The following is a 23,609-nucleotide window of genomic DNA, read 5'->3' as shown; positions in this document are numbered from 1 at the left end:
TAAGGGAGAAATAAAAGTATGTTGTATACAAAAGTGTTTTATTTTCAATCGTATTTACATATTTACAGAATTATTCCTACTATTACGTTCACATACTATTTTAATATGAGGCAACGCAGAAATACTGCACAGTAGTACATTTATAGAAAAATATTTCACATTCAATTGTTCTATAGATAGGATTTGATTTTTAACAGAACTAATAACTTCAAAGATTATATTATTTAAGAGTTTATTAACGATTTCATTAATATTTAACGAGGTTTACTATGTTGCTTTTGCTTCACACGTATTCGGGCCGGCAGTATTTATTGAACAACAAAACCGACTCGAAGCAATTATTGCACTTGTTGCGATCGAGTAGTTCCTTCGGCTCCGATCATCACCAACCAGTTTTCATTCAGGCGCTACGATGTCGAGCGGCATTTTTCCCGATCATCACATCGTCTACACGTATTGGATTACACGCGGCTTTGTCGATATTTACAGAACATCTCTGTATGTAGCAACTCTTATACAAGGAACATAGATTTACTGCTTGAAAACAAGAGTATAGATACTGTATACATTTCTTATGATTAATCAACAATAGCAATAATGATATGCCAATGCATATAACTTAAATTATCACTTACAATATTAGTGTGTCCGGCCTTATAAAGAACTTATTTAGGTTTATTAATTAGTGTCTTGTCGTAACAAACGTCTATCACTCACAATATTAGTTAGAGTATTCACTATGCAGTTTCACTTCACTTCGAAGTCACTGTCCCCGATACTCTACTTGCGATGTTCAGAGGGTGTTCAATTAACTCTTAAAAACCATGTCGGTTGGCAAAGGACTTCAAGTATGGAGACTACACACCAAAGTCGAGGGCTTTACTTCAAAAGCATATTATTCGTTGACATGAAGTCATCGAGTCGACGACGCATCTTGACTTTAGTTCAAAGATAGCCAATTCGCCAGGATGAAGTTATCGGAACCCGTCACCAAGTCGACAACTCTTGTGTAGATTTGTTAAAGGTCGTAACACATAAGCTTCACTTTAGTCCAAATTGCAAGAGAACACCCACTTCACACCGGAGAGAAGACTACAATATGGTCTTTTGAAGCAGGTCCAAAGGCCTCCATTCTACTGGCAGCTGTAGTGAGTGCGGATGGCGAGCGAGTCGGTGGGGAGGCGCCACATGAGGTCGCGCTAGGCGAGCGGCTCGGCGGCGGGCGGCGCCATGCAGTTGCCGTCCGGGTAGCGCTTCTTGAAGGCACAGATCAGGTCGGGGTCCACCAGGCGCACGCCGTCCACTTGGTTGCCTAGAGTTATCCTGGAAAATACATTTGACCCATATAATAGGACTCTGATACTCTGTCTTCATCTGGACTACTTTTAATTTTTTCTAGAAGATAAACACAATTAAAACACTTTGACCAGACCCGATACAAAGACAATTCGATCTAGATCCAGAAGGAGTTATGGTATAATAATCGTTAATGTAAAGAGAAAGAGAAGTAAATTGTTATTCGCTTACCAGTTTGGTTGTACATTGTGTGGTCGTCCGAACAATTCTATTTTTCTCGTCCCTGGGCTTAGCCGTTCTGTAATTATAATAATAGTCACGTTCTAGCATTGAATACACAAACGGGAACGGCATTTTATTATCAGTTTTATCCACAACCAGGATAAAAGCATAAAAAGTGATATATTTATTTATTTACATAGTTTATGAAAGGTATCTCACCGATAATGCCGTATATTTCGTCAGGTTTGTGCGAGGTGGCGCGCACTTCGGCCACGATGACGTCACAGTCCAGGCCGCGGTTCAAGTTCTCCGGGTTGCCTTTCATACCCACCTGCAAAATTAATAACATACTTATAACCAACACAGTTTGGCAAACTGTTCGAACGATGACACTGACTGTGACTAACTGATTATATTCAACTGACTGATTAACTATATAATATTGAATGAGAGGGTAAAGAGTGTATATGTTACTGTAAAAGCCCGAACTGTGGCAAATCCTAAGATTTTCCGGTAAAACCTAAGATTTACCAACTCTCAATGGTAAAAGTCCGAACAAGCCGGAGTTTAAAACTATGTTACGGTATATAAAAAAATCATCCTTCATATCTATGTTTATAACTATTTCACGGTATAATTATATTCTGTGACATAGTTATAAAGAAGGAGTTTTGGGCACAGCGACATGGGTAGGTTAGGTTAGAGTTGGTTATTTTTTTTTTAACCACCCAGTAGGAGGAGTAAATCTTAGGTTATACCGGAAAATCTTAGGATTTACCACCGTTCGGGCTTTTACAGTAATAATATACATCGAAGTTCGAATCAAGTCAAAAAGTACACGCTGTGCAATCACAAAGAATGGCTGCTATTAGGTTTTGAATTCCAATGTCTGGATAAGATAAAAAGTTGCAAGTGCATGGTCTTTAAGGCAACAAACAGTAAGAAATTGAAAATATGTACTGTAGACAAACAAAGGCAGACAAAAACGGACCGGTATTTGAACTATAAACTGCTGCCCAGACATCGCATTTACTATGTGGTAGTTAACCTATGTACTAAGTATACACCATACATACCAAACAATGTTCCTTGCCATGGTTGAGCCAGTGCCCCGTCCTGCCAGTTCGTATGATACGCTGCAGCTGGTTGGTCTTCACCCAGATCAGCTCGTCCACGCGCTCGTAGCCCCATAGCTTGAGACACTCACGACCTAACTCCATCGCTCTGAGTAGAAAGAATATACAGGATATTTTATTTGATGGCATTTCTTCTAATTTATTGTTGTTATTTGTGAACTCATGATTATTGTACAAGTAAGACATTTATTGCTAATACATGTAAGTCTGTCTTTTATAATCTTTGCTATAAAATCTCTGAACTAATTTTGTTAAAATTCAGCATGGAGTTAGTTAATACCTGGGATTAAACATAGACTACCGGTTTAAGACCACAGACCTTCTTTTTCCAATAACTAAGCCCATTTTTACTTTATCCAAAAGATTTACGAACCAAAGGTTTAGTTGAGTTCTTATAAATAAGGTACACGTTGATATTTTACTGTTATGTTGTATGTTGTAGTTAACATACCTGCCAGTAACCCACAGGAATATAAGACCGCTATCCTGCAGCTGTGGCACGCCGAGACATCTCATCTCATCGTCTGACATGGTGCCGTATGGCAGCTCCATGTGGATGTCCCACGGAGGGTCCGCCATTATCACCGCGAATTTACCTATAATAACATCGTAGTTTATTATCCTGGGTTAAGCGAATATAATAATAATATGGATGTCTTGGAATGTCAAATGTAAAATGGAAACAAAATATTGTTTTTTGCTTTCATAAATATAATAATAAAGCCTATTTATTTCCGAAAAGTGGTAGGTACTTAAAATCTAAACAGTAAATTTCGAAATAGTTATATGATGTCCCGCAGTTCGGTGTGCCTTTTGGCATAGGCCTCCTCCAGCACTTTCCATTGAGCTCTGTCTTCTGCGACTCTGGTCCAGTGTGGTCCCAAGGTCAGGCGAATGTCGTCTCTCCGTCTTGCTCTCGAGCGTCCATGTCTTCCATTGGGTACCACAGAGTCTGTGGCTTTCATAAATACTCTTAATAAAAAAAATCTTCTACATATTAGGGTATCCAACATATAGTTTAACGATATGAGAAGCTTTGCCGTGATAGTCGAGATGTCTCTTATAAAAGTTAAATGAGAAAAGAAGGAGAATAGATTGCATGCATATAAATGTTTCTTACCTAAGAACGTCATGTCAAGATATCTAAGATCGCACTGTATCCATTGAGGCGGTGTTAGGGTCAATACCCCGTCCGGTTTCGCTACCACACTCGTACCTAGGAAATACAAATGTGTCAATTTTAGTATCCAAAATTGAGAAATGGTTGAACAAAACACTTTCTAATAATTTTTACTTACCATTATGGGTTCCTTTTGGCGTGGTTTCTGGAGGTTTAGCCGTATTTGCGTTAGGGTCCGTGTTGTCTACCTCGTAGTGTACGTACCTGTGGAGACATTAACAAAATAATATTTAAACGAAATACTTTACATAAATAGCCCATTATTAAATGGGATTGTGCAATTTTCACTTAACAATGTGTCATAATTACAGCTTATGGAAGAACTGTGGCATATAGCATAACTAATCTAATGAACTAAACTAAAAAGCAATTTGAAATTCATAAAGCTACCGTGTACGCAAGTTTTGCACGCAGCATAGCACGATCCATTTATCTTTCCAAACAAATTAGAGCTATATAAACTAGCAGATTAGGTACAAAATACTTTACACTCTGTCGTTTAGTCTGTACTCACTTGCAACTATCCATATGGAAGCACGTATTAAGGAAGGAGCAGTCCCCGAGCGACTCGTCGGTGTGGCTCTGTATGATCTTCTTGAAGTGCAGCTTCTTGCAGGCGTGCGGCGCGGGCCCGCGCTCGGGGCTGTGCGCGTTGTGAGCTCGCACGCACTCTGCGCGCGTGCCGTGCGGACAGAACTCCATCACTTGAGCACCTGGGGAACAAATTACGTATTGTAGTATACTTTTATATGGAATTCGGAGTTATTAAGGTGTTTATCAGGGTGTTTAAAGACTATTCTAAATTGTGAAACTGCTCAAATATTTAAGATATTTTGACGTAGAGAAAGGAAACATGTTTTATTCTACGTTTAAAGTGGATTTTTGTAGATTTTGGAAAACATTCACAAAATGACGCATTGTGCCCATAGGGCCGGGTAGACACCAAAGAATTCACATGTGCCAAAGTACGATACTTATGTACCTAATTATTTGCAGTTAACACGATAATAACCATTGAAAGAGTAAGTAAACATATATCTAGTGTTGATATTATTACCTCCTTGACTCTTAAACTTGTCAGCCAGTGATTTCTCCTTAGCAGTAGGTTTACTGAGCAGATCCATGATCTCTTCTCCCACTCGCTTCACCGCCTTCTCTCTGCTCGACGGCATCGCTAACAGTGACTGTTGACAATTAATATTTATTAACCAAACTATACAGTTGTAGAGTACATAGAATATTTACCTCTAGATAAAAAATAAATAGAATTACTTTTGTGTTTATTCTTGAAAATTACATCACCTATGCTATTATCTATGCTGAAGCAATTTTTGCTTTCATGTTTGACATTCTTGTCAGACTTCATGACAAAGATTACATCAATATACATTTATATGCTTCCTTTAATTCAAGAGAGTGGCCTTTGCTACATACATGTGCCTTTGGGGACATAGAAATAGGTTAAAAAAAGCTTCCTTACCATAAGATCAGTGTCATTTTTAGCTGCTTTTTTCTCATCAACAGCCACTTTTGATACTTTAGGATTGCTACTCTCTTCTGCTGTGTTTTCACCTGCAATCGATGCAAAAGACATTATGCAAATGCACTGATCATATGAATTATCAATTAGACATAGGAATACACTACTGGCTATCTAAAACCACACTTCAAAATAAAAAAAAAATAATTAAGGTCAAATAGCACTTGTGATAGTCAATGATACAGAAAGTGACTTTACTGCCAGTTTTGATTTGAGGGCCAATGAAGAAAAACTGGCAAGAAACTCCTGACAACAATTTTAAATATACCAATGGTTTTAACAATAGTTTTATTACAAATTGCATGCAGTAATCACTACGAGCATCAACAAAATTGAGTGCAAATTGTCCACAGTTTTAAATTGAAAAGCTGGTAAATAGAAACAGTACTGTCATATAAAAATAAGATATAATACCTTTCCTCTTCTGTGTAGTCTTGTCTCCAGAGGCCTGTTCTTCCATCAGAGCTGCAAGCACAGCTCCCAGTCTTACTGACTCTGCATTCACCACCTCTATGCTTGCATCTGTTGTGCTTTCTGTCCTCTCCTTTATACTACAACAGGTACAGAAATATACTTATGTTATAATTTGCCAATACTATGAACATTTTATAAAAGGAATTTGCAATGAAGAGATAGGACTCATAAAGATATTGTTTAGAATTTTTTTGGTTCATTGTAAGCAAACAGACAATATTACTGTAGTGAGGGACTTTGTTTTCCATTATTTTAAGATGTTTGGATATCTAGGTAAAACAATATAAAGCTTTTACCACAATATTAATCACTACATAAAGCAAAAACACTTACTGTGTCTGTCTCTATGTCTGTATGTATGCTTAGATCTTTATAACTACACAATGGATTTGATGTAGTTTTTTAAATAGGTAGAGTGATTCAAGAGAAATGTTTAAGCTTTAATCTATGCTCAATATCTTACGTTATAAGCTTCTGTGTAGCAAACTTCTGTAGCAAGCTGGCTACAATCCTAGCATCCACGTCACCAAGTCCTGGCAGGAGTGCACTGGCCGTGGCTGGCAGTTGTAGCTGCATGTCTGACAGAACTTGTAGCAGGCGAACCTCTAAGGATACTAAGGGTACCACTGGTTTAGGCTTATCTGTACCACCTAAAAAAATAATGAGGAGTTCTTGAGTAAATTACTTTTTAGAAGTTAGGTACAGTTTTAACTACAAATTTATAATAAATTATTAGGTTTACCTTCATTTTTCAGTGTAGCTGGACTGGAACGCTCTTTGCCGCTGCCAGGCGACCCCTCTGACCTTTCGCCACTAGACAAATTCGAACTCAATATATTTTGGCGCTCTTTTTTACGTTTTTCTAACTTCTCCCGTAAACTATTCCTCTTGCTCTTAACAGCCTGTATCTCTTCCCAAGCGTCAGACATCTCGGCGGTGGTTTATTACCATTCGAAACAAACACCGGTCAGAAACTCACGTCTAATAATTATACAATATCCTCAAATAATAAGTATCACAAATTATACTCTACGTGGTGGTTATGATATATTTCATCATAATTCACCATCTGGAGCGACTGAGTATTCAGGAAACTTGGAATTTATACAAGTAAATCCAGATTCCAGAGGAGTAAAAATAAATGCAAGCTTTTGTGACATTAATGACAACATTGACATTTGTCATATTTCTACTTTGATTTTGACAGCTAGTGTTAATGCCAAACTGGAGGGTTGCAAGGCTAATTTTCCGACTGATTGTTAAAAAAATATTGATATTACCTATAATCTGTTATATTAAAATAATATTGGCCACTTGTTGTCATTTATGTTCCAGAAAAATATTTTATCATTATCTAATGTCATCAAACTTTAAATAATTTATAGTAAAATTAGTTTTTAATATTATTCAATATAGGTACTTTTAACTTCAATTACTACAATGGCATACGCTCCTGAACTACGCACTCATGCCCAGAAAGTGTGCACTCTTTATAAAACTGCTTTGAGAACTATTGAATCTTATTATGTTGCAAGGTAGAATCTCGTATATTTTTGCGACTATTCATGACTTTCTTACCCCTATCTGACCTCGAGGAGCATAGCAGAGTAGATATAGCTTTTGCTCCAGTACCTTGGCTTGACCTCTCGACCCTCGTGAGCTAAGGCCATGAATCTTGTCGGTTGCCTAACATCCTGCTGGGTTGTCATTTTAATTGTGATATGTCTGCCTCTCTTTCAATAAAATTAAGTACATAGGTATTCAATGTATTTCAGGTTCGTAGTTCGCTACCATCAAGTCATTTTGAGAGCTGAATTTGACAAGAATAAATGTGTGTGCGATCCCAAGGAACAAAGACGCTTACTATGGTTAGGCCAAGATGAAGTTTTTATGAAGCAAAATCCACTACCATCAGCAAAATGTTAGTATTTTTTGTAGCTGTCTCAAAATAATAAGTAGCACTAGACTTATTATAGTAGTAGGTACCTATGTACACAATCGCATTAGATACCTACATAATATATATACACAATCGATATACGACTCTGTTAGACGGAAATCTCGCATTAAGATCTATCTATGTACCTACCTATATCTATCTTGCAAGGATGTCTACAAACTTGTGTCAACTTTTTGTGGATCATTAATAAAGTTAATCTTTACCGAACTCACGATATCCGCGATTTGTAATAACGATGTATGTGGTGACCACCTTTGTTACAATTACACGGACATCATTTAAAAAAATTAAACTAAAGTGATATTTCTGTTTAGTCGCCAGATCGTATGGAATAGCTGGTGGCGTTGCAGCTGAACGACTGGTAACAACTCCAGATTGGATTCTTGATTATTGGCACCCTCTTGAGAAAGCTCATTTTCCTGAATACTTTGAAAGACGTGAATGCCGCAAATGCGAATTTATCCAACAATGGCATCGAGGAGTGCTACGATAATATTTTATTTTACCATTTTATGATAAAATTGTACGGTTCTGCTTAACAAATTATTTTTTCTACTAGGTAGTTCAAAACCACATAAAAAAAGTTAATAATGTGTATCTTGTTTATGTAGCTCTGTAATAAAATTTGATTATCGATGTGCATGTGCATTGTTTTCTTTTTGTCCCAATCTGGCTCTTGCGCAGCCGCGTACTAGTGCAATTTAATCAATAAAGTTTATTGAACCTGCACCGCCCTGCACAGTGCACGGCAGACAGTCCTCGGGCTTATACTAGCAATACTGAAATTATCTTGTCACTCATGTTTTAAAAAATTGAGGTTATAATAGACACTGAATCGCCGATTGAACTGATTATACATCATTTTTGTGAATGAAATGTGGTTAAAGTGTTGTGAATAGACATTTTATCAAGTTAACAATGGCTGAAGAAGCACCAAAGGCGGCTAAACAGCCTATGACGGAAGAGGAGAGAGTTGCACTCTGTCAGAAACTTGATGAAGAACTTGAAGACTTTATTGATAGTTTGGAAAAGAAGAAATACTCTGAAGGATGGCCAGAAGATCGCTGGGAGGTAATTAACTTTATTTACTTATTATGTTTTATTTCATAAAAAAAGGCTAGTGCGTATATTATTGTCTACTGTTAAAGGAAGTGTTTACACCACATGATTGGACTGATATTCGTCTCAATGGAAAAAAAAAATTATAAATAAAAATATAAAAGCGAGGCGCTAAAAAATGTAAGGTGCTTCTGTTCAAAGACGATAAGCTTTAGTCCAGCAGTGGGAAACTGATTGGTGTAATAAAAAAAAGCGTATTTGCGTTTTATTTTTGACCATGTGTTGTAATTATTACAAACAATTTTAAACATGAAAAATATTTTATTATATACAGTTTTGGAACACTCTGTATGTATAAAATCGCGCATATTTTCCATAGGCAGAGACCACATAATCTTTACAAAATTCCTTTGCTTCATTCTTCCATACATTTTGTCATACAGGACTGTTAGTTATGAGTACTGCGGGTACAAATTTTGTTTGTCAGTATCATGAGACTTTAACATTTTAATGAAGGGTGACTCTACTCATTAATGCTTGGCGAATATCTTCATATTTTTAGATGATTCAAGGCGATTAGAGAACAAATGTCGGAAATGCATAAAGCAACATGTATATAATTTGTTTACTATAATATTTGTCAAAACACAGGAGGAGATGGACAAGCATCCATTCTTCATGAAGTCAACTCCGGAGGGTGGGGATGAGATGTCTCCACTGGCTGAAGGGCTGGCCAAGTTGAAGTACGACCCAGAGGAAAACACACCGGTGGAACTAGCCACCAATTATAAGGAGGATGGCAACTTCAATTTCAAGCATAAGAACTACAGATTAGCTATATTGGGGTATGTATCTTTTTAAAATAGATAAAGGCAATGAAAATTATTAAGTTACAATATTTTTAATTTCTTTCTTTTATAACATCTATTTTACATGTCAGAAAACTGAATATTTATTTAATTGTCTACAGATACACAGAGGGCATTAAGCAAAAATGCGATAATGCAGAAATTAACGCAAGTCTGTACAACAACAGAGCAGCCTCACAGTGGTTTTTAAAGAACTACCGATCAGCTCTCCATGACAGCGAGAAAGCCTTGAGCTTTAATCCAAACCACACCAAAGCTCGTCTGCGCGCAGCCAAAGCAGCCTTTGAGATAACCAAATATGACACTTGTATTGAGCATTGCGAAAAAATCTTGGAAGCTGATCAAAAAGACACGGAAGCAGCAGAACTTCTTAAAAGCGCTAAACAGAAAAAGCAGCTCAAAGAAAGAGATGAACGGAAGAAACAAAGGGATATTGCAAAGGCTATAGAGCAGAGAGAATTGGTGCTAACAGCTATTAAAGAAAGAGGAATCAGAGTTATGGGAGTTGAAGATGATGATGAACTTCTATTGGGTAACTTAGAGCCATGTCTGCCAGGAACTCAGGATGCCATAGTACATATGGAGGATGGAGTCCTAAAATTCCCAGTACTGATATTATACCCGGAGTATCAAATGACAGATTTTATTCGCAACTGTCCCGAAAATGTTACACTAATGAAACAGTTGGAGCAGCTGTTCCCAGCGCCGTGGGATGAAGAGAGGAAATATAATTGTGATACTATCGTTGTTTACTATGAAGGGTTTGACAGGATGCCTCATAGGTCTGACCCTAACATGACTCTTGGGGAGTTGATAGTGGCGAAATATTACTTGCTGAAGGCAGGCACACCAGCTTTCTACATCGTGCCCCGTGATAGCGATGCTGAGTTAAAATTTTTGGAGGGGTATGTATGATCTTTGCAAGAGCGGAGGGAATTGCATATTTCCATCCGCGCTGATCATCCTTTAGTTAGCCAAGTTCCATACTTGTTCAGGTAAATGATCTTGATGTTATAAGGAGTCTTTATTTTTGTCTATATTTTATATTACTATTGTGTATGCCAGGCAAGTGATTGTTTGGCCAAATAGTGACCTACTCTATTAATGTTGATAAGTTATTATATTTTTATGTACAATTATTGTATTATTTTTATAACACTTCTGTCTGTAGTTTTTTCTGAAATATTTACTGGATTAGGAGTTAGTGTTTATGCTGATTCAGTACGATCTGAAACTTGACACTGTACTATATATGTGTCATGATCGTATCTTCTTAGATATAAGAATGAATTGATGTTAATTAGCATTGCTAAGAATGGCTAAACCAATTTGGCTCATTTCGGTTTTAAAATATTTGTCAAATTACAGGGACGGTAAATGTTAGGGAAATTTGGAGAAATTTAAAAACAAAAATCTATTTACACGCGGGACAGCTAGTACTATATATTTTCTATGTTTATAAAATAAATTTAGATTTAAGTCTTAAAGATACGATAAGATATGTGTACTTTTAATTAAAGTAGGGTAGATCAGTAGATATAACAACTGTGTCATTTAAAAAAACGTTACTATCATTGTCTCCCGGCGACCATGAGGTTGAAAGGTCGAAACGTCGGGTTAGACAAAATTTATAAATCACTCAATTATTTTAAATAATAGTGAATAAATGTTAGAGTAACCTTTTTATACATGAACGGCCGAATGCAGAAACATTAATAAAATGATAAGTGATAGATGTATTTCTGTCGCTCCGATTCACGTCAAAGTGACAAAGACAGCATGATACATAAGTCTTGCTTATTTGAAAAACTGCTGCTATATTCGGCCGAAATAATGTAATTCTAGTGTTAAACATTTAACCAAAAAATATCGTAACCAATAGTGAAAAATGTAACCATTAAAAATAATGAAATCGTTTTAAGAATAGCATAACCCTTGATCATAAGGGCAAGTACCACGACTTTCGGATAAGTGTCGATTAGTCTATCTGCCAGTTAAAGTGGTAGTTAATGTGTGGAGATATTTGTAAGGATCGTACTAAATGGCTTTCTCTGGTTTCTGCCTACCCCTATAAGAAGGAGGCGTGATTTCATGTATGTATGTATGAGATCTACCAAAGTTTTTGTTAAGCTAACCGACACTTAACCAGAGGTAGTAAAACCGTTATAATTGTAATAGTAGTGTTTTGAATCATAAAACTACTCTCAATATGTAATCCAATTTTGAATTCATAAAAAAATATATAACCAACCGATTTGTCCAAAACCTGTGTGTTATTTTAATTTCTGAAGAGGCTAAAATGTGATCCGGCACTGCTAAAAGAAGTGCCGCATTAAGACAACTTGATGTCCTTAACATAATACGCTTATGCATCGGAAAATGAATTTGGTTTTTTAAGGCTCGTTCTATCATTTTTTTGTGTTGCTTGCGCTAGTGTAGTGCCTCCTAGACTTGATGCCCAATGCAGTCTCTTAATTTGCGTAACAGCTAATCCGGCACTGACTGGTAAGAAAAATAATGGTGGTAGGGAGAAACAATGTTGCTGTTTTTGTTTCTAAAGACCACTGTGTCTCGGGCACGTTTACAAACATACTAACATCTGACACAAAATACAACCAGACCCGAAACAACTTTGTGGATCGCACAAATAATTCTTCCGTGTGAGATCAAACCCTCGAACTCGGACGCTATGTAGTGTCGTGACGACCTCCTTAACCACTGCGCCACGGAGGCCGTCAGAACAATGAAATAAAACATCACAGATGTATGTAAAAAGGTTATATTAGTCGAAGTCCTGTTCGTCAGCGTCGTAGCCAGACTGGTGCGGGTAGAAGTCGCCGGGCGGCTCGAATGCGTCCTTTTCGTCACTCATCGAGAAAGTGTTGCGAGGCACTGCGCTCATCCATTGTGGGTACCAGTATAGACCCTGGAGACATGATGGCGATAGACATTATTTATCGTATACTTAGTGGTCAACAACCGGGACCGACCTTTGGCATGCCTTCTGAAGTACGGAGACGCTCAGCTAACTAGCTAACATTACTAAGCGGTTACCCATCCACAGGATATCCGCGCCAAGGGTTGTATAACCTACTCATGGTTAAAATACCATTGAGCGGAGCTGACGAGTGGTTTTTGAGATAACATTAAAAATGTGTAACTTTCTAAAGATTTATGATAATGGTCACGTTTTGTTACTTTGTTACTACTCTAAATTATTCATTAGAGGCCTTACCTTATTCCCTCCGGCTGCGTTGCAAGTGAACCTGTCGTCGTGCATGTCGATAGTGTCGAGGTAACTCTTGCCGGCGATGGAGCCGTAATTCGGCGGGTACATGAACAGACACCCGTCCAGAATATCTGATATACAATCATTTAATTAGTTCGGTGATATTTGCAAGTAAAACAGAGGGGAACGGCTAATACTCTGCTTTTTAGCGGAGCCATGAAAACGATGTTCCTATTTTTTTAATACTCCTCTTTTATTGACTCAAAAAAAAGGAACATATTTTTATTGAGTGGACTGATTTTATAAGAACCATTCTACATTGATGTTAATATGGTATACGTTTGTTTTAGGTCTCAATAAGCGTAATTTTTGCTATGTCGCCGGTATTTTCTAGCACTGCTAATATCAAACTTCTTTAAAGTTAAAATATCTGGTATGTCTTACAAGGCACAGTAATGTTGTCGTCTTCTCCCTCGTCCGGTTTAGGCGTGGGCTCGATGTATGGCGGCACTGGATCTATGCCTGACCCAGGGTCACCAGGGATGAGGAAGGGACCTGGCAACATTAAAATAACATGCGTCATTGAAATTCAGCTAAAATTACGATGGCACCTATTTTGCTACCTCTTCTACGCTAACAGTTTCAAAACAAACTGACTAGGTTCGTAAAGCTTTAGTCGTTCTAGAAGATACCAATACACATTTAAACTTGAGTCGTAAGGAACTCATTTCCCCGTTGCATCTGAAAGATCTCTCTTGGGGAGCTGCCTCGTCATCCTTGCGAAAGATTTATAATATTTTTATTGCTATTCAAACAACTTTCTGCAGCCTAAGCTTACCTCCATAATGGTTGGTGTAGTTCCACTCACACACGTGATGATCACAGATGAGCGGCGACCGACTCTCCTTTGTATAATATGTGTTACCATTGGGCATCGTCTATAAGATAATAAACTAACATTATTACACAGTATTATAAGACATCATTATTGATATTACAATCTAGTCTTCTTGCGACTTATTTAGTAAAATCACTAATGTCTTAAGCTTAGGTTTAATAAGCTAAGGTAATATTGTGGGTCCCGGCCGTCTTCAGGGTAAAACTCTGTCTTGTAAACGCACCATCTTATCCACTAATTTTCTCACAAAAACTAGAGCAAAGCATGTAGATGAAGATGCCTTGTTGCATCAACAAGGAGGCAGTCGAAATTAGTATCGTCTTATAAATAAAAGCAACTGACGAAGGTATAATCTTGCAAGTATGTCGTACCAGCAAATAGTCATAGTGTCGATATCTAACGCCCTGTATGTTGAAGTCTAGTATGAAGGATCCAGAGGTGATGATGCAGGAGGCGGCAGTGAGCGGCGGCAGCTTGTACATCTCCGTGCCACACTTCACTATCGCCTTGGGGAGAGTTGTGACGTCTCGAGTTCTTTGCAGGATCTTCTTGAAGGGAAACCTTAAAGATAAAGCTTTTGTAAGGCTGGTATTTAGTAGATAAGAAGAATCCCGCAACGTTGCAAGTAGTCCCTGTTCTGTCTGTTAATCCATTCATTTAATCAGCATCGAATTCAGATTATTTCCCTCCTACTTTATTTTCGGCTTTCTATTCCTAAAGAAAATTCTCCATATTTTGTTTTGCCTAATAAACAATTTATTGCTATATGAAAATGATTACAGATTTTTAACACTCATTACGAAATTTCTTCTCTGAGCCTCTAATTGTTTCGACAGTAAACATAACCTTACCATCCTAACTATCCACTCCTAACAAAGTTAAACCTATCAAAAACACTAGAAAATTATATAAAAACGCACCTAAAAACACAAATCCCGATATGGCACTCCAGTCCATGTAGATAGTTGTCAGTCGGGAAGGATATGCTGGGGTCATCGAGCAGGTAATACTTGTGTTCGTCGTGGAAGTGCAGGAAGCCGAGGAAGACGAACGAGCGGTCCTTGCAGTACGGCGCCACGCCCTTACCCATGTTGTATATGTCACTGTACAGCTCTGATACGAAGATGTACACGTTCTTGCCGCAGTAGTACTCTGAAGAGAAAAAATATAATTAGAATATTGATTTTTGAAGCTAGTTAAGCTTGAGAACTATTTGTGGATCGCACAAATATTAGTTCCGTGTAGAAATCGAATCCACGACCTTTCGACACATTGGTGTTGGTGTGGTGATAACCTTAACCACTGCGCCAGGCGGTTGTCTTAGTGTTGCTAAACAAGTAGGTGAAGCTGTGATAAGAATAGCAAGACACGGAAGATCCAGACGGATCACTTTTAGTGAATTTTCTAAAATATAATGATGTACCTATAGCTAATGATTCGACAGTTGTCATAAAAATAATAGATGGGTCAAAGGGATATGATTATTATTTCTTAGAGGTATTTAGGTGGGTTGGTGATAAGACTGAGTTTTAAAAGATATAGGTAACTATATCGCTTATCATTATAAGCAAGAATCTGGGGAAGAAGAAGGAGGAGCTCGTGGCTTAGTTTACAACAGCCGCACGGATCGATCACTGAGGTTAAGTTACGCTTACCGAGGTTGTTACGTGGATGGGTGACCATCTTATACATATCGAGTTCCTCCGTGTTTCGGAAGGCACGTTAAATTGTGGGTCCCGGCTGTCATTTTCGAAGATCTTTGACAGTCGTTAACAGTAGTCAGAAGCTTGAAAGTCTGACAACCAGTCTTACCGAAGGGTATCGTGTTATCCCATGTAACTGGGTTGTGGAGGTCAGATAGGCAGTCGCTCCATGTAAAACACTGGTACTCAGCTGCATCCGGTGAGACTGGAAGCCGACTCCAACATAGTTTGGAACAAAGGCTAAGCGAATATATATATTATAAGCAAGAATCTATTAAGAAATGATATCAAAGTTACTATATTCTTACTGCATAAAGGTTCTGAAGAGGATTTAATGGCGTCCACTTACCTTGACTAAGATAAAACTCCATAGGCACTGGTCCCCCGGTATACGTCGCTTTACGTTCAGCCGCTATTGCGTTGTGGTTCTCGTACATCGTCAACATATTGTCAATCACGTCGTCCAACGTAATTAATAACACCTAAGCATGTTAGAATACAATATCAATTAAGTAATAGTAATAGTAATCACCGGTTTGTGACACCATACATTTTTGAAATATTAAAGCAGTCGTAAAGGGTCTCTACGTGTTGGCTTTGGCCCCATGCACGTCTTCCAAATATCCGGGATTCTGTAGTCCCGATATACAGTAAAACTTATATAATAGTAATAATCAAGTACTTAATTAATTTATAAAAAAGCTCTCTACGTATCTAAAATGTAACTTACTTTTAGTTCTTGAACGTGCAGTCTTATGAAACGTCCCAAATGATCAGTCGCTATGTGCACTCTTTCGTTTATTAAGTACTAAAAAAACGAAATAAATAACTGCAATTAAAGTTTACTAAAATTACTAATGCCTACTACTATACCCTAGGTTATCTAGTCATGGATCTACTGGTAATAACGTAGATAAAGATTACTGTCGGAAAATTGAACATCATTTAAAATGTGGGGATGTTTTGTAGGTACGTAGGTCTACGGCGTAGACTTTTGCTACGGCGTAGACCCCGCGCCCTTGCTATAGTGTCCTTTTCTAACAAAACAAAGTTTAGATAGAAAAAATACCACAATTCTATTCATTTGAACTATTATACAATAATAAGATGTAATATAACTATGCTTAATCGAAAATTGTCTTTGAGCATGTACCTACGAATAAAATAAGTCCATAAGCAATGAATTTCATTCTTTTCCACGAACTAGAGTAGGGCCCACTGTTATGAAGACATTATTAACTTAATGGTGTTCGTACCTGGTCGTCGGCAGTTTTGACCCTGAGCATCTCGTGCTGGTAGAGCCACAGGTTGTCGAGCTTGTCGGTGGGGTCGTGGCCGTAGATCTCGAACGCGTCGATGATCATGGCCAGCGTCAGGTTCTCGCCCGGCTCCAGGCAGCACGGGTGGTTGCGGATGTTGTATGGGAGCTATGCCATTTAATAGCTTATTATTATCAGTTTTTACACCAATATATTAAAGAGGTGGTACTATACGATTTTGTAGACTGCATTCTGGGGCACGAATTTGGCTTTAAGTGCTTAAATATTAGTAAAATATTGTTTTTTTTTGGGTTTGCTAATTTAGCACCATTTTCAATTACAAATGATGTTTGGTTATACTTAGGTACTTAACGAACTCGCCTTTCGTGAAAACTAGATTGAATACGGTCATCAGTTTTTGCAACATGTTCCACGCGTTATGAGGAAAAAATATGAACGTTGTTTTTAATTTTGTAGTCAATATCTAACCATGAGTAAGTCGGTATTTCAAAATGCAGTCCTGTATTCGTACCTTTTAGCTATTAAAAATGCATTGTCTAATAAATATGAATAATAGTTATTTGTATATTTTAATTAAACTTACCGCTATCTGTATACAGATGAGACATATTGCCAGCAACACGCATGCGTGAATGCGCGCGACCATTTTGCAAGCATGGCGGCCGGCGAGAGCGAGCGCGCCAACCATTTAATTAATTGCCAATTTAAAATGAAACCTTATCGTCACTCTGACCTTGCCTTTAGTACTTTCACCGCCATATTTAAAGGGTAGAAGTTATTAATTTATTGTGCAATTTTATAGAATTTTGCTCTGAATTTCATTAAGCTTTGGCCCCAGGATTACTTTTTATTTGGAATGATTGTGCTTTTAGCAATACAAATTATTTTAGGACTTCAGGGTTAAACGTTAACTAATTTCGTACTTAAGTTTAAGTATCATTTGAACTAGTACCAATTTTATAACAGAAGTCCCGCAAGGAGCTACTCTAGACCCACTTTTTGTTTAGTGTCAACCTCGATATACGAGACACACATACCTACTGGATAAAAAAAATATTGCATCAAATTTCTGCACAGAAAAAATTAAGACAAAATCTAATAATAATATGTTACTTTGGGAGTACTTCAAGAACCTAGTCTTTGGGCCTGAAATGTTACGTCAATATTGCGCCTACTTATTACTAGTTTTTAGTGTTATCACAAAAGGTAATAAAATAATTAAAAAACACACATCGAATAACATTTTATATTATTTAAAATACACACCTAGAATTGTTCATTTCATCACAATACATATTATTAAGTATATTTATACAACATTATTGCACTTGGATACAATTCTAATATTTTTAAGGATACAAGCGTGGTTACTTGAAATTAAACGAGGCGTCGAAGGAAAGCTTTTATAGACCTTATCGCCGAAACTTTGGAAGCCCAATTTCTAAATCTAGATATACAGATCGCTTAATATATAATTGTATATATTATAGTATATATAATTTTTGGTATATAATATCAAGTATCAATTATTATTGGTAAGTATAATATAAGTTTATTGTCATTAATAACATTTTGGCTTTAAAATTGGAGTCGAAAACGATTATATATATTGAATAGATTAATTTCAAATATTGGATTATTAATAAACTGTATTTCAATATTGTTGATATTTATATATGAATTATAGTACATAGGTTTGCAAACCACAAACTTTGGGAATTTGAAATTTAAATTTAACTGTTTTTTCTGTTAATTACTTGACATATTTATTTTAAATGGTATTTGGAAATAATCATCACTTTCTGTTGTAACAAATTAAAATAATAATAATATGTTATTGATATATATTTCATTTATAGTTATCATAGTATATTATAGTTTATTTAAACATCTGTATACCTAAATAGTTATATTGACAAAATTGTGGTTATCACAATAATCACATCTCCACAACGTAACTAACTATTCTAATCAACATGTATAATTTAGTACAATACTCTATTAATATAATCAACAACAATTATATTTAGAAATGGAAGACTTCTGGATATCTTTTTATAATATTATCGCAACTTTTTTCACCACTGGCAAGACTAACTAACCCTAAATAAATTAAATAAATCCTATAACCAGTTTTATATGTAAAAGTTCTTTAGTCTATGCCCAGCCCTACGGGATGAAGGCATGATTTTGAATGAATGAATGAATGAAATACTCTTTATTGTACTTGTATAAATAAAATAAAAAAGAAGATACAAGAAAAAGAATAGACATGGATAAAAATAAAATTTTATGTTTGTATTTACAGATAACATAATAAATATTGTAATCGGTTTTATATGTAATAGTTCTATGGTCTCTGCCCATACTTGTAGGAAGAAGGCGTGATTTTATGTATGTCAGTTCACACCTCTGCCTATATCTTTGGGTATAACAGGCGTTATGTTAGTTATGTATAAGTAAAAGTTTTCGTGAAACGTTTTCATTTTATCTAACCTTATTTTAGAAAGAGACGTTATTTATTGTCATGGCACATTTATTAATGGCGAGTTATTATATAGTTAGCTTGGTTGTGAGTTAAATTACATTTACTGTCTTAATTTTCCTCTGCTTACCCACACGGGTAGTAGTGTATAATTTGTACTGCATAATATTTGTTTTTATATGTAAAAACTTAGGAACCGTTTTAAAATCCTAGACCAGACAAAATTAATAATACTGTTGCCCGGTTACTGAGACACTTTTTCAATATATATTACAATTTCCGTTTATGCTGTCTATGAGACGCAGATTAATTATATTTGTTGACATTTTAAAAATACCATCCTATTTGCATTCCTTACCAGTGGTGAAATAAGTCTTAACATAGTATACTTTACCAGTATTATTCTTATAGATAAAATAAATTGTAAATATGTATATTTGTACGCTTACAACATAATAAAAATATTTCAATATCATGCTTGTAAAGTAAAGAGATATAAACAAGTAACAGATTAGTTTCATTTAAAATTAGATTAATTCAAAACTTACTGAAATTTCAATTATTATCATTTCAACTACAATACAATACCTAAGATTAATGTAAATATTATCCAAATATGTTTTTGATATTTATACGTTTACAAGCAAATTAACTTGCTCATAATATATTAGCATCATTATTATTGGAAGACTTCGTTGTTATATACTTCAAAAACATAGTTTATAATTTGTCTGGAAGACTTTGGATTAACAGTACTCTTTATATTTGTATAGCTAGTTTCAATTATAACTATATACATAAAAATCTGGAGTGAAACGAACGTGCGAAGGCAGAAGGTCGTATGTACTTCATCGTCACAACAAGAAAGTAAGGTCTGCTAAACACAGTAGATCATTATCTAAGTTAGTCAAAAACCTATTTGCCCATGAACTAACTGACCTAAGATACAAAACTTATAATACATCGGTCTATGAGTGCGTCAACATTAAGCCGCGTCTTAGCGACAAAATATAATTTACGATGTATGCATAAGTCTAAAAATAGTTCAACAATGATTGTCTTACGACAGTTTAGAACGGCAGACCGATCTTGAAGGCCTTGATGAGAGCCGAGCCGGAGTCATACATGCCTATCACACCGAACAGTACGCCGAGACCGATGATGAAGTAATCATAAGCAATCCTTGTGCTCTCCAACTGGTTACCCTTCAATTTAAGATGGAAGTACGCGGGCCAGATGAAACTCAACATGGTTCCAGTGAAGCTGCCGATAAAGCCCATCAGAATCGCGAAGTGAGGAATAAAGATCGCCATCAAAATGGTGAACATTATTACTCCCAGTCTCCAGGCGAGTCCCCACACTTTCAGCTCTCCATCGAGAGCATAAATCACAGGAAACAATGTCTTAGGCTTGCCTCTAAATAGAGCACGTTCGAGTAAGTCACAGGCCGCGTAATAAGGCAAAGGGTAGCTCAGTACCGCCTTGATAACCAGGAAAAAGTTGACAAGCCCTTTAAAACCAGCTGAACGAAGATTATTCGTGATCACCTGCTGAGTGTCGTTTTGGAAAGTCAAGAAGCACAAATATCCAAAAATAGATTTAAACGCGGCAGCTGCGATATGAGACCAGTCTAGCATCCATTCGAACTTTGATCGATCTTCCATGTTGCCTTCTAGAGTAGGCAAGAAGATCTGCGAAGTGTATGAGAAGACGATGACGCCCAAGCTTATTGGGAAGTTCTCGAAGTCCAAGCTCCATTTGACTTGACCCCAGCCCCAATCTCCGATGTTGAGGATACAATATCCAATAACAATAGCGTTAATGATCAAGTGGCTCATAGTGCACCAGAAAGATAGTACACTGACGCTTGTGAGGGACTTCAAGAAGGCTAGAGGAAGGAGGAATATTCCTATTAACATCATCCAAGAACGACCGTCGATGGCGCCATCAGGGAATGTTCCGATCATGAGATCACCACAAACAACTACATAGAGAATGCAAGTCATAAGCAGTTCAATAATTTGCGCGATGTTGACAATTCTAGCGCCATATTTTCTTCCGAAGCATTCTTTGGCGATGCTGACGTAAGAGTCGCGGACCCTGACGCGTTGTCCTGACACTGGGTCGTCTTCGTAGAGGCATTCAACGAGGATCTTACCGGTGTAGCAGCAGATGTGTGCGATGCCGATCATAGCTGCGATGGCCCAGTAGCCGCCTTGAAGCACAGCAAACGGCAGGGATACGACGAACATACCCTGAAAACGATACAACAGTTTTAGTCAAAATCACATACGCAACAATGATCAATTTGATCTCGAAATGATCAATTTATATGTACCTGAATAGCATTAGTAACGTTCCAAGCTGCCTGGAACTCGTTGATTTTCGTGCCTGGTTTTCCACCGCCCTCTTCGAAGCCTCCTTCTTCGGATGATGCGTAGAAATCAACGCTTTGCATACTTTGGGTTCTGAAACACACGCAAAATACAGAAACAGCTTACTTTCAAATACCCTTTAGTAATATTTAGCAGTAATTAATGTTTTTTAGAGTGAATTAATGTTAATTACCTTGGTGCCTGTCCATCTTGCTGAGGATAGGTGTTCTGATAGCTGGTGAACGAATCTTCGGCTTGCAGGGCACCGCTCAAGAACGGATTGGTAGGATTCGTAGACTGATATGTTGGTGATGTAGTCTCGTTCATAGTCGACAGCTCGCAGCTCTCACCCATGTTATCTAAAATAACATTCAACATTATATTAAGCTTCGAAATTGTACAATTTAGATATGAAAAAGAATTAGTTTTACGTTTGAAGGATTCTAATAAAAAGGATAGTAAATTTTGGACGTTAAATTCGTAATAGCACTGTTAGATAACATCCTGCAACTTTGAAAAAGGAGGTGAAACTTCCTCAGCTAATATTGATTTTACCTGGTGACCTTTTGTGCTTATTACTTACCTAAGTTAGCGAACCGCACGTTCTGAGGGGGCCGTGGAGGAGGGCCAGGCTTCTCAGGGATCTGTTGACGCACCGTCTGCATTGTGACGTCCAACACATTCTTCAATGGAGGCAACTTGAAACGACCCAGATTAATCATCTTGAATTCCTTATACCACCTCCTTCACACAAAACTTTTTTCTTACTGGCTGTATACGCCTTTGACTTTTTTTTTATTGTCAATTATTTTTGTATAAATACTCCTTGGTAAATAAACTCAATTAAATTTAGCTTAAAATTGACATCAACGCGACGACATTGATTTTCAATAATAACATTAATATTTTACGTTCTAAATTCACATTAATTTATAATTGATTAAACTTTAACACTATTTTGGAAGACTTCTTTACACTACACTATGTTAAATGGTTATTACATTATTGTTTTAACGTGCCTGCGATATTTTAAGCAGCCATTTTTATCCGAGGTTTTACGTGATTTTAGTCATTGTTTTCAGGGAAAACTTTGTGCTATATTCACGAGAGACACTTTAGATGTTTAATTAATAATTTTTTGATGTTTCACGGTTGATTTTTGTTGGTTTTTATCATTTTTGAGTGAGTTTTTGTCGGATACAATGGTTGTTCGGCACGGCGAGTGGTTCAGTGGGTCGGGGTGGGTTCATCCCTCGGCGCGGGGGTGATGCGCGGTGAGACGATCGATACATCGACTACATGCGATTCTCTCACGGGACACAATGTTAATTTCTGTTTAAACAACGAGTTTACAGATTTACACCTGTACTCCATACTGATATAGATTGGGAACAATGTTTTGGATAACGCGATGTCTTTATTATTGGATTGTTTTTTTTTATTGTAGCATTACATTTCTCATTTATATCATTTATACGATATTAATAGCAGAAAAATGTTCCAAAGTCTATAAATAGTACAGTTTTTTCATTAACAAGTTTGGAAGCCAGCCAGTACAAGTAATATATATTATGTAGTCTTTACTCTAGCGTAGTTATATACCTAATACATATTGCTATATCTAATGATGAATGGATTGTAGGCCTTGTAGTAAACTAACCAGCGCAATTTATCTTCGTTTCTAACACAAATTTTCTAAAACTTTTAAAGGAAATATATGACATATTTTCTTTAAAAGTTAGATAATCAAAATCATACCGTTAATTTAGGTTAAATATTGATACTTATTATAGTCCTTACGATGACTGAATCTACCACTAGCTCGGAAAGGGGGTAGAGCCTTATGAGAAGAGCTAGCAACAAAATCACGGTCAATCTTTTATGATAAGTTTATGAAATAAAT

The 23,609-nt window shown here is 36.7% G+C and overlaps 5 protein-coding genes across 5 annotated transcripts; 2 read left to right on the top strand and 3 right to left on the bottom strand.

Moving 5' to 3' along the window:
* Positions 1–20: 20 nt before the first annotated feature.
* Mettl3 (methyltransferase like 3) lies at positions 21–7,026 on the bottom strand. The gene is made up of 13 exons (XM_076129348.1): positions 6,591–7,026; positions 6,312–6,498; positions 5,789–5,925; positions 5,315–5,406; positions 4,892–5,018; positions 4,349–4,547; positions 3,953–4,038; positions 3,775–3,870; positions 3,106–3,250; positions 2,595–2,742; positions 1,738–1,849; positions 1,528–1,594; positions 21–1,323 (listed from the first exon to the last, which is right to left on the bottom strand). Exons 1-13 carry the CDS (start codon positions 6,775–6,777, stop codon positions 1,200–1,202), a joined length of 1,707 nt encoding a protein of 568 aa, XP_075985463.1. The 5' UTR covers positions 6,778–7,026; the 3' UTR covers positions 21–1,199.
* Positions 7,027–7,208: 182 nt separating this feature from the next.
* Positions 7,209–8,450, top strand: LOC142982709 (NADH dehydrogenase [ubiquinone] 1 beta subcomplex subunit 9-like). Its single transcript, XM_076129359.1, has 3 exons — positions 7,209–7,383; positions 7,624–7,769; positions 8,123–8,450. The coding sequence occupies exons 1-3, from the start codon at positions 7,289–7,291 to the stop codon at positions 8,299–8,301; spliced, it is 420 nt and encodes a 139-aa protein (XP_075985474.1). The 5' UTR covers positions 7,209–7,288; the 3' UTR covers positions 8,302–8,450.
* A 125-nt stretch (positions 8,451–8,575) lies between these two features.
* Dpit47 (DNA polymerase interacting tpr containing protein of 47kD) lies at positions 8,576–11,995 on the top strand. Its single transcript, XM_076129358.1, has 3 exons — positions 8,576–8,879; positions 9,519–9,712; positions 9,838–11,995. The coding sequence occupies exons 1-3, from the start codon at positions 8,727–8,729 to the stop codon at positions 10,649–10,651; spliced, it is 1,161 nt and encodes a 386-aa protein (XP_075985473.1). The 5' UTR covers positions 8,576–8,726; the 3' UTR covers positions 10,652–11,995.
* A 504-nt stretch (positions 11,996–12,499) lies between these two features.
* On the bottom strand, positions 12,500–17,567 carry LOC142982644 (uncharacterized). Its single transcript, XM_076129257.1, has 10 exons — positions 17,430–17,567; positions 16,823–16,993; positions 16,297–16,374; positions 15,916–16,048; positions 14,784–15,015; positions 14,235–14,424; positions 13,804–13,903; positions 13,410–13,520; positions 12,972–13,096; positions 12,500–12,662 (listed from the first exon to the last, which is right to left on the bottom strand). The coding sequence occupies exons 1-10, from the start codon at positions 17,532–17,534 to the stop codon at positions 12,519–12,521; spliced, it is 1,389 nt and encodes a 462-aa protein (XP_075985372.1). The 5' UTR covers positions 17,535–17,567; the 3' UTR covers positions 12,500–12,518.
* A 511-nt stretch (positions 17,568–18,078) lies between these two features.
* VGAT (vesicular GABA transporter) lies at positions 18,079–22,956 on the bottom strand. The gene is made up of 4 exons (XM_076129530.1): positions 22,290–22,956; positions 21,900–22,065; positions 21,670–21,799; positions 18,079–21,586 (listed from the first exon to the last, which is right to left on the bottom strand). The coding sequence occupies exons 1-4, from the start codon at positions 22,426–22,428 to the stop codon at positions 20,402–20,404; spliced, it is 1,620 nt and encodes a 539-aa protein (XP_075985645.1). The 5' UTR covers positions 22,429–22,956; the 3' UTR covers positions 18,079–20,401.
* Between the last annotated feature and the right edge of the window lie 653 nt (positions 22,957–23,609).

Source organism: Anticarsia gemmatalis, chromosome 22 (assembly GCF_050436995.1).
Source record: "Anticarsia gemmatalis isolate Benzon Research Colony breed Stoneville strain chromosome 22, ilAntGemm2 primary, whole genome shotgun sequence".
NCBI lineage: Eukaryota > Metazoa > Arthropoda > Insecta > Lepidoptera > Erebidae > Anticarsia > Anticarsia gemmatalis.
Note: the sequence above shows the minus strand (reverse complement) of the source record. Positions and strands in the feature narration are given on the sequence as shown.